The sequence below is a fragment of the Gekko japonicus genome, unplaced genomic scaffold (genome assembly GCF_001447785.1).
Source record: "Gekko japonicus isolate JY-2015 unplaced genomic scaffold, Gekko_japonicus_V1.1 scaffold3113, whole genome shotgun sequence".
Lineage (NCBI taxonomy): Eukaryota > Metazoa > Chordata > Lepidosauria > Squamata > Gekkonidae > Gekko > Gekko japonicus.
In genome coordinates, this window is record NW_015162045.1 from 108,680 (window position 1) to 122,983 (window position 14,304).

Genomic DNA, 14,304 nt, shown 5'->3' on the forward strand with positions numbered 1-14,304 from the left:
TCTCCAGACAACAGAGATCGATTCCGCTGGAGGGTATCACACGCTTGCTGAACGCCCTTTCCTTTCCAAACTCTGCCCCCCCCGCCCCCAACACTGCCTCACATCAATGCCCTGCTGCTCCTCTCACCCTGTGTGCACAGAGGCAGGTGGTGCAGCATCCTCGAGCACTACACATGCACTCCAGCCAGAAATTGCTCCAAAGCAGTAAGAAAAGAGCAGACGTACACAGGGGTCACAGTTTAGCAGGCTGGGCTCCATAATACACCTGAGGGTCTTGATCCATGATTGAAAGGCAAGTTCCTCTTTTTCCCTTTTAAGTTTTGATTATACAGAGCTCCAACCTATATTTTCAAAGAAACCACAGGATGTTAAGAAGCGCATGGTGTAATCCCTGGAGAAAAAGCAGGGTGAGTCTCTGCTGCCAAAGAGGTCACGAAACACACTTGAAGATTCAAAGGACTTCCAGAAGAAAATTATGTTAAGCAAGTTTATTTAGATTCGGGGGCAGGGGAAGAGGAGACAGCCAACAGTTACAAAATAAATGACACTGTTAAATTAGGGATCTATTAGAACGGTTTACGAAGGGACAAACTGAGGCAACTTAAAATGATGCCATTACAACAATGCCTGAAGCCTCTTCTGTGGAGGGGGTTGGACTGTAAACACAAAGCCATTCAAAAGGTTCTCCGTCAGAAGAAACAAGTGGAGAAACAGCAATACTTCAGAAACTGGGCCACGTCGTGGAAGGAGGAGCGTAAGGCAGGAAGGTTTGCACTTCGGTACACAGCAAGCAATACAGAGCACCGGTAGACCATTCACTGTATAATTAGTGTTGGAAGTGTGAGAGAACTCTAACATGGGACAGTTTTCCATTATAAATGGGTCCTACGCTGCCTGTCACAATGGGAGCTCACAATAGCAGGAAAGGTCCGATTATTACAAGGTGTCTGGCCACAAGGGAAGCCATCTCTTTGGACAGAGATCATCTTAATATTGCACATTTCCACCGGAGGGAAAAGGTTTTAAGAAGGAAGCTTTGCTCTTAGCCTCTCCATTCTTGTCGGGAGAAGAACCACCATCTCCTTACTGAGTTCTAGCTCGGTTTCAATGGCTGGAACAGCATCTGCGTGCTTCTCGCAGTACTCTACCAGAAATGTGTAATATTCCAATGATGTCTGCATGTTCTCCAACTGCTTCAGGCCATCGGAAGTAATAAGCTTGCCGTACAGGCGTGCAATGTGAAACTTGGCCACCATGGCAGGGCGAAGAACATCTTCCTCAAGGATTTCAGGGAAAACCTTGTCGGGGTTCCTCAGAGAATCCAGAAAGAGTTCATAGTACTTTATGGCCAGCTGGGCAAGAGAATTGATTTTTTTAATGGTGTGGGAGTCAAGCTCCTCTAGCCTGTTCCCAATGGCTACTTTTAGATCCATCATCTCATAATAGGTGTCTGCTAGTTCAAACTGGAGCTGCCTCCTGAGCAGCAGGAAATACTGTGGGTTTAAGTCCACACAGATAGGCTCCAGCATATCTACCCTACGCTTGTGCATCTTGCAGCGCCTCTCATAATCCTCTTCAAAAAAAGCAAGCACCTTGAACAAGGCACTGTGGTCCTGCACAATTTCAATGTGGTCGGTAACATACCCATCTACCTGAAAGAACTCCTTTGCTTCACTGACATAATTCTGACCCACCAGGAAGATTTCTCTGGCTTCCTGAAAGTCTAAAGGAAATACACAGCTCACTTTCTCTTCCATGGCCAAAATGGAGTCACACAGATCACTGGTCCCAAAGAGGACTGCTTTTTTCCTCCCCTTCTCTTTCTCGTCCTCTTCTTTCTTCCGCTGGGCTATCAGTTCTGACTGCCTGTCCGGATCCAGCTCACCAATGTTGTCCTAAACAAGAACATACTTGTTTAAAAGACGTCACCATCATGGCTACCAGAGAGTAAAGAGCATCGCTGTTAAGTTGAATCCTTTCCTAGGAGTAGCTTCCAATAAGATCTGTTTGCCCATGAGAAGAGCTCATCAACTTCGCACTCTTAGTTTAAGACGCAGGAATTCCTAGGTTCTTTCATGTCCCACAGCAGGAGCTCCTAAAACGACAGCATGGCTTGGATCCAGCCAACTTGCAGACTGAGAGCAGAGCTTGTGGAACAAACCTGAACTACCTCCTGCCCTAGTCTCCTGAGCATTCCCACCCACCTCCAAGCCACTGAGGGTCATGGGATGGGTCATGTTGAGAGAAGCTGCAGGGTGGGAGCAAACACACCATTCTCCAAGCATGCAAAGAGCAAGAACTCATGCATGTGTTTGTGGGGTGATTTCTGCCATTTCCCCTTCCCAATGCAGCCCCCCCCCCCAAGAGATCCTCCAGTCTCAGAAGACACTTTTCAAGGGGCTGCAATGGGTGGGTGGCAACAACACCTTCCATGAACTCTGCTCCTTTTGCAGTTAGTTGGATTCAAACCCATATATTTTATAGTCATTCAGGGCAATCATTCTATACAAACAGAAGCTAAAAGCAGCAACCTGGTGAAGGGGCAGATTAATAAATATTTCACAACACAATTACTCTGACATACTCACTTGAACCATTACAGAGAAATCGCCTGAAGATTTCAGGAAAAGGAACTGGACAAGTGCCAAGTTGCAATATTATCACTTGATTATTTTTACCTCCAATAGATTTTCAGCACTCTTTAATGGCCAGATGGACATTGGCCATAAGAACATACACCAATCCACTGTCTACACAATGACGTATCAGAATTAGCTTTCTAGAACTGAAAATCATAACAGTCTGCATTGTTCAAGATATTAGAAAGCTAATTTATTTATAGACCCCCCAACCCTGAGGCTTCAGAGAATATCTGCTGACTTGTCTGCCAGTCCATTATTCACTGTCATCTATCTGCTAGTGGGACAGCAATAGGTAAGAAGAAACCTACTGGAGAGGCCAAAGGGCAGGTATGCGGCAGAAAACAATGCATTCACATGTGTGCTAACTGCTAATAGCAACTTGGCTGTGACAAAATAGAGCTCTCCTTTCTTAGTGACATCATACATTCAGTCCCTAGAACTGAAGCCATTCGGACCCTAAGCAAGTTAAGCATTTAGGGCCATAATGAAATCAGAGTGATGAGACCAGTTTCCTAGAAGTCAAGGATGCTGATCACAAGGTTTAGCTACTTTATACTTTACTGCTCCAGTAAGGAGACTGCTGCATGCTTCACCACTCAGCTGCCTTTGTCCATATAGCAGTTTTATGACTTGATTTAAGGGACCGTATATCTGTAGCATTACTGGACTCATTTTGGGAGAGGGTTTTTTTACCATTACATGCATAAAAACATGGTATGAATGCAATCTTGATTACCTCAAGCAACTTCCGAGCTCCCTGCAAGAGGTTCAAGCTGTACTTAATCCAACATCTTGCAATTTCTGCTTTCCTCTGCTGAAGGTCTTGCTGGTCTTGTTCAGTTTCATCTGATTAAAAATATCAGAGATTCATATAACGGTTCCCACAGTCATGCTGATTCAGTGCTACATTTTGTCATACCATCTCCCAAGAAAGGGTCAGCCACCCAACATCATTGAGGACTTCAGATAATGAATACAGCTCTCTTCATAAAGTCATTAGAAAAAAAGGCAGTATTTAGACGAAAGTCTTTCTGACCCTGGAATTTTTCTAGACTAAAAACAGAGATTAAAGAGCTTGCATCCCCTCTTGGATGGAAAAAGAATCTAATTTCTGTCTGAGAAAGTCAAGCCGACAAGAACAATTTCCAGCATATGTAGCTTTCCTAACACAGTTAAAATTGCAGGCTTTATTTGCACTCAGTCATAAATAACTAGGCACGTTCTCTGGAATGGTGGCACAGAAGTGTTCTAAATAAATATTAAAATTAAAGGACCAGAACATATTGCCAATCCAAACGGTGCTAATGTAACAAAGTAACTCGTCCATCTTGCACATGTACCTCCCACCTCTATTTAGTCTAGTGCTATTCTCCCCCTTCACATTACTGTGGCAACAGCCCTCATCATGCACATAAATGGTAACAGAGGGAAAACATGCTGCAGAGAGGCAAGGAGCTCCCTCTGCCAACTCCCTCAAGTCAATGGAAGAATGAAAAGGATGGAAGGAAACCACACACAGAGGGAATCACGGGGACAATATCTGTAGCCAGAACAACAGTAGGCAAGCACAAGATGCTAATGTCCGTGGTTTGCATATTTAATTCAAAGCTGCTACAGCTCGAACTGAAAGGAGACAACTTACTGTCCTCTGCAGATGGCACCAGTCCAGCTTGAGCAAAGATGACACTGGCAGCGGCTAAACAATGCCTGGCCTCCATGAAGCATTGCTATGGGCAGAAGGCATGGTGGAACGCGTTAAGTGACACAGAACAAGGGGCTACTTCTCCCACTTACCTACGACCTCTGAATAGCTATGTTCCGAAATTGGAGCACAGGGTGACAGAGGGACCCAAAAGCATGGTTTAACAGCACTGTGCAATACAGAAATCAATAGCAAACATTTTCATGTTTCGGGGGTGCATGGAAATAAGCGGCAGTATCACGCCTCAGTTCTGCTGATATGGCTGTGGGAGCACTGGCTGCAAAGAACGTCAACAGCAAAGGTAGGTTTCATGCTGTTTACATCGTTGGCTGGATCCTTAATACCTCCAAATGTTGAAACTATTGGATAAAACACTGGATTAGAGACACTTCCCTTCAAGGATGGCTACAATATGTTGTTTCCTAAAATTCAAAAGCAACTCCAGTAGTAAAATTTTAGCAGTATTGGAAACCATGTCTGCAGATGCATGAATGCAATTTGATGTGTGCATGCCTATTACATTTTCAACCAGAGAAAATTCTGAATATTTTGAGAATTAATTCTCCAAAAGATACTAAGATAAAGTCAGTGCTCAACTTCCCCTAACTAGGAATGAGGAAACACTTCAATCTCTTCAGCACTTGTGAAGACAGACCTTAAAATCCAATTTCAGAATGCAATATTTTCACAATGTTTCTAATACATATTCTGCAAACAGAATCATTACAAGTTTTTCCTAAGTATTTAATGGCAAAGATGAATCAAGTTGCATTTTCAGAAGCAACGACATTTAAATTAGTGATACAAAGTTCTGCAGGAAAACAGCCATTTCATGTTTAGTTCTATGATCACACAAATCTAGGAATATTCTGCAAATCTAAAAATATTAGGTGATAATGTCTAAAGGAAGACTAAAAATCAAATCTTAGTTGGTTTCAACGAACTACTTTGCTGGAAATTATAATACAGGGTACAATTACTTACACCCTTTTTTAAGAAGTGGAACATAAAAACCAAACGTTTTAGCCCTCTCAAAGATTTTCTCTTTCTTCAACTGAAACCATCTGCACATCATACCTTTCTTCTTAGCTCTATCCACAGACCGAGAGGTCTGGCAGCATAGCCAAGTACATCCTGCTTACCCTTTTAAGAAGAGGCAATGTTTGGAAACTAGCAGCAAACTACAGGTATCAAGACAACAGAAATTTGACAAGTGGGGACCAGTGTTCCCTCTAAGCTGAATTAGTGTGAGCTAACTCACAGTTTTTTAGCCTCTGCCTCACACATTTTTGTCTTAGCTCAGGAAGAACGGCTCCAGAGCAAACCAATTTATGTTGTAGCCAAATCGCTGAGTCGCTCACAACTTTAATGCCAGTAGCTCACAAAGTAGAATTTTTGCTCACAAGACTCCACGGCTTAGAGAGAGTACCAGTGGGGACCCACAAGGAACTTGTGGAGAGGTGACATCCCATTCAACTTGTCTCTATTTCATCCCCCCCCCACCTTTTCTGACACCCATAACCTCTTTCTTTCAATACCACCCCTTAAGTCACTCACCCCCAACCCCTGGCTGTCAACCCCTCCTCTGTTGCCAGTCTGGCGGGGGAGGGAGTGACTACTCCCCTCAACTCCAGCATTGCCAGGTTGGAATGGGGGAAGCTACTACTCCTGTGCTCCCCTCCCCTGCCCTCTAGCTTTGCCAAGTCCGGGGGGGGGGGACACAATGACTCCTGCACACACACCCCAGCTTTGTGGGGAGAGGGAGTGATGACTTCTGCGCATGCCCCAATGTTGTGTGCTTGGGGGTATAATGATGAGTCCTTACCCCACTACCTGTATCTTTGCCAGTGGGGGGGGGGACACGACAACCTCTGTTCTTCCACCCTCCTCCTCATACTGTGGCAGGGTGTGCAGCAGTGACCCCAGGCCCAGCAAAGCTGCCAGCAAGTCCAGACCTGGGGCACCTCTTGCAGGCTGCTGCTGGTGTGTGTGGGCCCAGTGTAGCTCCTGTAGGCTGCTGTGGCACATTTGGACTCAGTGTAGATCTTGCACGCTGCCAGCAACATGGCTCTTGCAGGCTGCTCACCCAGTGTGGCTCTTATAGGCCACTGTGGTGTGTTCAGCATAGATCTTGCATGCCACTGCCAGCGTGGCTCTCACAGGCCACTGGGCCCAGTGTGACTCTTGCAGGCTGCAGAGGCTGTGCGCCTGGCGTGGATCTGGGCAGTAGCTGCCACCACTGAGGATGGGCCCAGAGCAGCTCTGGGAGGCTGCTGCCACGGCCAAGGGCAGGCCCAGAGTGGCTTTCTCAGAGGGCAAGCCTGATAATAATTTCTCTCAGTGTGGCCCCGATCTAAGAATTTATATATCTGCAGATCTGCCCATGCTTGAGAAATAGATATATAGACAGGTGATCAAAGAACGATTTTGACCATAGCAGCCACTTAACCAAATGAGGCAGACTGAAGAGAACATTAAAACAAGCACCTTTGTGAGATAATATTGAGACAGAGTAGCTGCGTTGAGAGCCCATTTTACTGGAGAGTAGCCGCTATACTCGAGCTGCCGTTTCAGCGTGGTATGGCAATACTGCGCAGCCTTCTCAGTCATGTCCAGATGTTGGTAGACTTGGGCCAGATAATACAGCGTATGAGTACAGACCTTCTCAAACCTGGGGAAACAGAAGGGGTGTGTGTCAAATTTTATTTTTGCAGACAGGTACTTCCCACTCATATCTCTACTTTAGTCACCACCGCTAGATACCTTTTTGACCTCTCTTGGTCTGTCAGCTTCTCTTCTTGTGGCATGAAGTGTTCATTGGTATCAAGTGGAGGGCTCCCATTCTGCAAAGCATAACATACAACAAAGATAGTGCATATGGAAAGTTTGTGCTCTCTACCAGCTGCCTTTAAGTACTGCACAGAACGTCTGCTAACAGAAAGAATCATAAAGCTGGCTGCAGTGTTCTTATTGTACAAAGCATCCAATCATCACACACCTAACATATTTTAAGAGGAAACTCCCCCCCCCATACTTCCATGCTGAACAGTGGAACTTGCTATCATGCAGCTCTAATCACATGTTCATAAAAAAATATTTTTTCTGCTCCTAATAGCTCATGCTACATTTCAAAAATGTTTCACTAAATATAATAATTCATCAAGAAGCAGAAAGTTTACTAAGATGCACATCACCCATGAAGAAGGCATTCTTTCAAAAACTCTTGTAATCTGGGATTCATAATACATTAAAAAGGAAAGAATAATTTGTACCCAGAAATAATATGAGCCAAGCAATGTAGGATATTGCACTGAATTTAACAGCAGTTTATGGAGAATTGTTCAGACATTTCTCAAACAATTCAAGAGCAAACAGCTACAGGCATTGCAACTCTGACTATAATAAACTAGAAAAAGTGTGAATACAGAGACTAGACCCAAATATAAAGGCAGAGACAAGAAAAAGTATGGAAAATTTGGCAGAACAACTCTTTTAGCAACACTCATAGGAGGTTCAACCCAAAATGTGAATTATCAACAAACTGAGTTTTAATAAGCCTCATACAGATATTTAACAGAGATTAGCAAAGGATATAAGGCATCACTCATCCAATCCAACCCAATCTTGCATGTTTTCCAGTCTGCCTCCTTATTTCTTCTGGCATGGCACATCTGAGCTCCAGCTTCCCCCTTCCTAGAATCATGCTTCCCTTCTCCAAGTTTGAGCCTTGAGAGCACAGTCATGATGATACGTCAGTTTAGTGACCACTGCATCTAATCAAAACTGGCTTTACATCAGGTACACAACTGAAATAACACAAAAGCATTCTGTAGTTTTACTGATGAAAAAAGGGTCACATCAGCACATCTTGCAATTTTACCTCTTTTCTTAAGCCATTCCTGTTAACACCTTTCTTCCTCTGCAACCCACAGTATGCACTTCTCTCTCTGTTCCTGTCTGTTAAGCTTCCCTCCTTGTCTATCCCTATCCCACTGTACACACACTTTTCCTTTTGCAGAGCCTGTTACCAACCTCTTTTTCCATTTCTCCACCCACGGGCCTCTGCACCTCCTCCTTCCTCCCTGCATTATTACTGCTACCGAAAATGCCTGCATACAATGCATGCAAAAGTAAACTTGATTCACACATGGACTCTCCAGAGTTCTGTGTCAAGGGATCTTTTGTTTCTGCTTAGAACAAGTGGAAGCTTGGGCAATACCCTGTGGAGGGATGTGAAATAGTATACAGTGAGAGAGACAAGTGTTAACCTTTATTGAACTTATAATATTAATAGAAGGAAAAGTAGGAAAACTGAAAGAGCAATATAAAATTCAAAATTTGGGGGAATTACTCAGCTATGAGAAACTCACTAGCCTGTAGAATCACACAAGTACTTCGGGAGTAAATGAAAAAAGGCAAATCCGATGATTCCTACTAGAAGCTGTCCTAGGCTGTGGTCACACGGAACAGTAGCCACGCTAGTGAGATGGAAGACAGGCGCATTTTCCGGGCGCGATCTCACCGGCACATCTGGGAAGCGTAGCACTCCCGCGGCTCAACCGAGGCTTCCCGGCAAAGACGCGCGGCAAAAAACTAGTTAGGCTAAATGTTCTTCCTGCAAGCTGGTCCAAATGTGAAAGGCACCCTCTGTGTTGTCGTGAGTATACAGTGCCCCCAGAGACAGAAATGGAGTGATGCTGGTAAGAGTTAAGGCTTCTCTCTCTATGAGTAGCCCTCAGAGGAGAGAGGGAAAAATGTGGAGAGCAAGGAGGCTACAGTCAGAAGGGAAGAAGCAGAGATTTTCATACATTGCCTGATCCTGCAGTCCAATGCAGTCAAAGAGATTCTGGCTAAGAAGGAGGGGGCCTCTGTCCAGGGGCATATGAAAAATCCTTGGGGATCAGACTGAACCTTACACAACTAAGCCTTGTCCTGTAAACAAAGAAACAGTCTGGTTTATGCCAGGATGCCACTTTTAACCTATATTTCCTGGGCATTCATTTCTGGGGCCAAACTCTCCTGGTGGTGTTCCAAGGTCCTTTGTACAGATAACAGAATATCAAAATCAGTCATAAGAAAGACGATGAAGAGAATGATGTGTACCAGGGGACAGGAGGTGGGATAATTGGATTATCTGAGTGGCATACTTGATTAACATCTGTTGACAAAGGCCAGAAGACTGCTTGGATGGTCCTGGCTTAATTCATGATGAAGGTTTCCAGAAGAGTCTGCAGTGTAAAGCAGATTCCTAGATCACCCTAGAAAGTCCATTATTACCTTGCATATCTCAGTTCTTAATCATGGCCTAAACGTTAATGATTCCACAGGAAACCAAACAATATGATAATTGTGAGAAGACACCCCCCTCAAGAGACCCCAGCTATTTTCTTGAGCATCACTATCTTGACTGTAGCCTGATTTTAATTTCTCAGCTTTAATATTAAACATTGCCCTGACCTGGACAGCCCAAGGCTAGCCTTATCCCATCAGATCTCAAAAGCAAACCGGGGTTAATCCTGGCTAGTATTTGGATGGACCACCAAGGAATACCAGGGTTGGGATGCCGAGGCAGGCAATGGCAAACCACCTCTGAATGTCTCTTGCCTTAAAAAGCCTAGGGTAGCCGTAAGTCATCTGGAACTTGACAGGAAAAAAAATCAAATATGGAGTCTCTCCTGCAATCTCAGACATGATATGGCCTGAAAAGTCACAGAAGTGGATCAAAAATATGGCTCCCGACTCCTCTTTTCCTCCCTGCACCACACAGCACTCTATCTTCTCTATCCATTACCACAGCTCTCTCTGTAAATAGTACGCTTAATTCATTATATCAGATTATAACTTTCTAAAATGCATGTCCATAAAACAAAGTATCAAAATGAAGAATCAGGAGACTTTCATTCATGTTCAAGTGTTTGATCTCCCCCACTTTCATCTGTGCAAAGAGTGCTGTATTTCTACAGATATATATTTACTATTGAGTTGACTCAAGGGTTTTTAAGAAGGATTTTCAAATCAGCTGCTGAATTCTGCCTTTTGAATTGTGGGTTTCTTGTTTCAACTTGGCTCTGCTGTTTGTTTTACATGGTAAATGTCTTTGAGACTGAAAGCATGTGTTGTGCTTTTAAAGTAAGTGAAAATAAAATAAAGCAAAGTCAGTTATATAAGAACATTAACATGAAGCCAGATCTCTTTTCCCAGCATCGCTTTCCAGGACAAGTGCAGCATTCCACTGTTTTCACAAAAGCCATAACAGAGTACTGACAAGCACTGGAACTGCTACCCCCAAGAGGCATTTCAAAATATAAATAGGGCCTCAGAGGCCCTAACAATGGCCCCACTATGCCAACGCTATTGCATAGAAGAGTCAACAACTTAGATGGCTGTTTGCTATGCATAAAGAGTTTAGCATATTACAGACCAAACCAACACACAAAAAAAGCATTTTTGAAAAAAGCCCTCTTGGTTGTGCGAGTCATTCTGGCAATAACAAAGACAAACATTTTTAGACTATCCCAATGTAGTGATTATAACTGATATTTTATAGAAATGCTTTAGGCAGCTGCAGAATAATACGAACACCATTTACATAACCATCGCTTCCTAGAAGAATGGCACCCGGGAGCAGGTCACTTTTTAAAAAAAATAATCCTGGCAAAGCAAAGATAATTTCTTCAAAAAAGTTAATAGTCCACACAACATAAAACCCATTCTTTAATTTGCAGAATTCAAGAACAATAAATTTGGGGAGGCTTATCTCCCCCCCCCCCCCATGTATGTAACAAACACAAAATAGAACTCGAAAATGTAGGAATGCCACTTTCTTACAGATAAGATCGCAGCTAAAACATTAAGGCAGGTTCATGCAGTGTATTACCTCTTTCATGTACTGATTATACAGTGCCTCTGCAGATTCAAGGTAAGTCTGTGCTGTTTTAATGTCACCCCTTTCTGACCACAGGATACCCAGGTTATTCTATAAAACACAAAAAAAATGCTTTCATTTATTTCAGAACCCATGCAAGGCACAGAGAATCAAATCCACAGTCATCAATCTCAATATAGCTCAACCGATTTCAAAGGAATATGAGATCAGATGGAACCAGTAGTGGGAGAACAGTCAAAGTAGCTACTAGAATTATTCTATGCTTCACTGGTACCTCCCCGGACAGTGGGAGAGTGACTTGCTAAGTGCTTATGACACATCTCAATATGACATACTTTCCTGGAATGCTAGGAACCGAGGAAATGTCATACTTCTAAAGCCCAATTCCATCGATCACTGCATAAGTATGAACTATTAATACACAGCCCACACATATGCTGTTGTGTAAAAAGAAGCCATACCACTAGTGAATCTGACACTTCCCCTGCCAATTTTGCTGGCCCACAGAACTTAACCAGCCCCCACATCACAATGGTAACACATTAGTCAGGGCTGAGAGAATGAGCTAGTAGATGATATAACTTGCTACTGCTTGAACTATAAGTATTGTGGGTTTCCTAACCAACAAGAGGAAAGCAGTGATGGTCCACCAACTACATCTGCTCTCCTGCACTCTTACCTTTGTTCCTTCCACCCCTTCCCAATGCTTCCTTGCTCTGCCTTCCCCCCCATCACTGCTTAGCTCTGTGTATCCCCAACATACACAATTGTGTATGCCCTGGCACAGAGATTAAACAGCAACCTGCCAGGCCTTGCCTTATCAAAACACAATGCAACACACCCATTTTGGTCAGGGCTCTCTTACATTTGATACAGCCACCACAGTCCTACTGCATTTCCCTGGGTCTGAAAATGCAACTACAACCATTGCCCATTATGCTATAGCTGCAGGATCTAAGGTCGACGGCTTCATACTTCAGATGAGTAGGCAAGTCTCTTCTAACACTATCAGAAATCAAATTGCAGAATTTACAAGTTTTGCTTAGACTCCAGCATTAATAATAAGCCTCTATGTGTCACTCATTTCTTACGAGGGCCGTATCTGACATAAATGTCATTTTGTTGGGCCGGCCATGTGTGCCATAAAACGTAATGCCAGCCGCTGCTGATAAGCTCCGAGTTGGTGTACGCTCACTGCAATGCCCCATGGGATGGGAGGGGTGTGCAGAGGAAAACCCACATAGGCAGGCTGGGCAGATGCTCCCACGATGCTTGACTGCTGCAGACGAGGTTGTTCTGCTGTGCTGAATCCACAATGGAGTGGCTTTGCTCACTCTCCCCCAGTACATGGACAGAGCCCTGGGCAGGTTGCTTCTGGCCACCACACCTTATGTTAGACACTCCTGCTCTATATCTTCCTGTCCTGAGTTCTAGTTGTTTTTTAAATTTCCCATGAGTTGCATTAGTACTATCAATACAGCTCTTATGGTCAAAATCAGAGGAAGCCAAGAAAATTACAAGGAAGACCACCACCTGCTTCCACAAGAAATAAGAGTTCCCTATATTTACTGTGTGTTATATGCAACAATCATGAGCAGTATCTTTACCACATCTCATTACTGGAACAAGAATTCTATGGAAAGAGTACAACAATCTGTTCTTCAGCTTAGGTTTTCCTTACCATTCCAAATGGATCAAATGTTCACTTAACTCCTGTAACTAGCCTCATAAGAAGAGCAGTCTCTCCCATGCAATGGACCACTCAAGTGTATAAGAAAATGAAGGGTCAGGATTTTGATTTGCTGAAGGGCCCAAAAGCCCAGTCTTCTTCCTTCCACAAAAGAACTATACAAAAAGCAACCCTTCTGACCAGCTGGGTTACACGTTTTATCACCACCAAAAATTGACTTCTTCATAAGAATCTCTGTGTGTGTGTATATATATATACACACACACACACACACAATTTGTTACAGGCACACGGGCTGACCTTCAGTTGCCTGCATATTCTGGTCAAGCATTACCACCTACATCCATTGTCCCCGCAAGATGTCTCAAATGCCCGCCCCCATGCAACAGGGAAAGGCCTTGGAATGACGGGGGAGGATGGACGTGCACAAGCGAGGGGTACATTAAATGACACCGCAGCCCCCTCCTCCTCCTCCTCCTCCTCTTGGCCGAGCCCGCCTGTGCCCACCCACCTGGGCCTGGATGTAGAGGGAGACGCACTCCCGGGAGAGGCGGTGGCGCTCCAGCAGCTTGACGCACTTGACCAGGTGCTCCTCGCCGGCCGAGCACTCCTGCGTGTCGGTGTAGTTCACCCCGAGCTCATACTCCACGACGGCTCTCCGCACCGCTTGCAGCCGCCCCGCCTCGCCGTCCCCCTCTTGGCCCCCCTCACCCGGCGCCCCCTCGGCCTCCTCCGAGGCCAGCAGCTGCTTGACGCCTTCGAGCAGCTCCCGCGCCGCGTACTTGGAGCGATACGGCTCCGTCTCCGGGTCGTTCTTGGACTCCACGTAGGAGACGTTGACGGCGCTGCGGAACTTCTCGCACAGCGAGGCCCAGCCGGCGGGGGTCGCCATCTTGCCTCCTTCCTCCCTCGTCCTCTCCGGTCTGTTTGGTCGCTGCCCGCTCCCTCGCTCGCTCGCTCTCACGGACCCATCGACATTCTACTGCGCACGCGCGGCTCTGAGACCGCAACGGGCCAACCTCCGGCCGCCCACACTTCGTTCCCTTAGTCAAAATGGAGGCAGAGGATGGAACCGCGGTGTCCGCGGAATAACTGTCGTTGCGACGGCAACCAACGCCAACGTGGCAAACGTAAAACAATGCGTGTACCGGACATGCGCCGTAAGAAACGGTAACCGAGGCTGTAATAAAACAATCTGGTGCCTCATGCCCTTAGAGACTGGCGACGTTTATTATTTCGCTATGAGGTTCCCTGAGCACAAAGTGGGCTGCAGCTCTCGCCGCACTCGGGTTCCATTCTGCTAGGACAGACCAACACGGGTGCTCCCTTGGACTGTCTGCCCGACGCTTAACCGGTTAGAAATTTGGGGAACTGTGTGCTTGTA

At 45.0% G+C, this 14,304-nt stretch overlaps 1 protein-coding gene across 1 annotated transcript; it reads right to left on the minus strand.

Annotated features, from left to right (window-relative positions):
* Nucleotides 1–487: 487 nt before the first annotated feature.
* On the minus strand, nucleotides 488–13,883 carry KIF1BP (KIF1 binding protein). Its single transcript, XM_015405595.1, has 7 exons — nucleotides 13,432–13,883; nucleotides 11,222–11,320; nucleotides 7,108–7,187; nucleotides 6,832–7,015; nucleotides 4,285–4,369; nucleotides 3,379–3,488; nucleotides 488–1,895 (listed from the first exon to the last, which is right to left on the minus strand). Exons 1-7 carry the CDS (start codon nucleotides 13,810–13,812, stop codon nucleotides 1,023–1,025), a joined length of 1,812 nt encoding a protein of 603 aa, XP_015261081.1. The 5' UTR covers nucleotides 13,813–13,883; the 3' UTR covers nucleotides 488–1,022.
* Nucleotides 13,884–14,304: the final 421 nt, after the last annotated feature.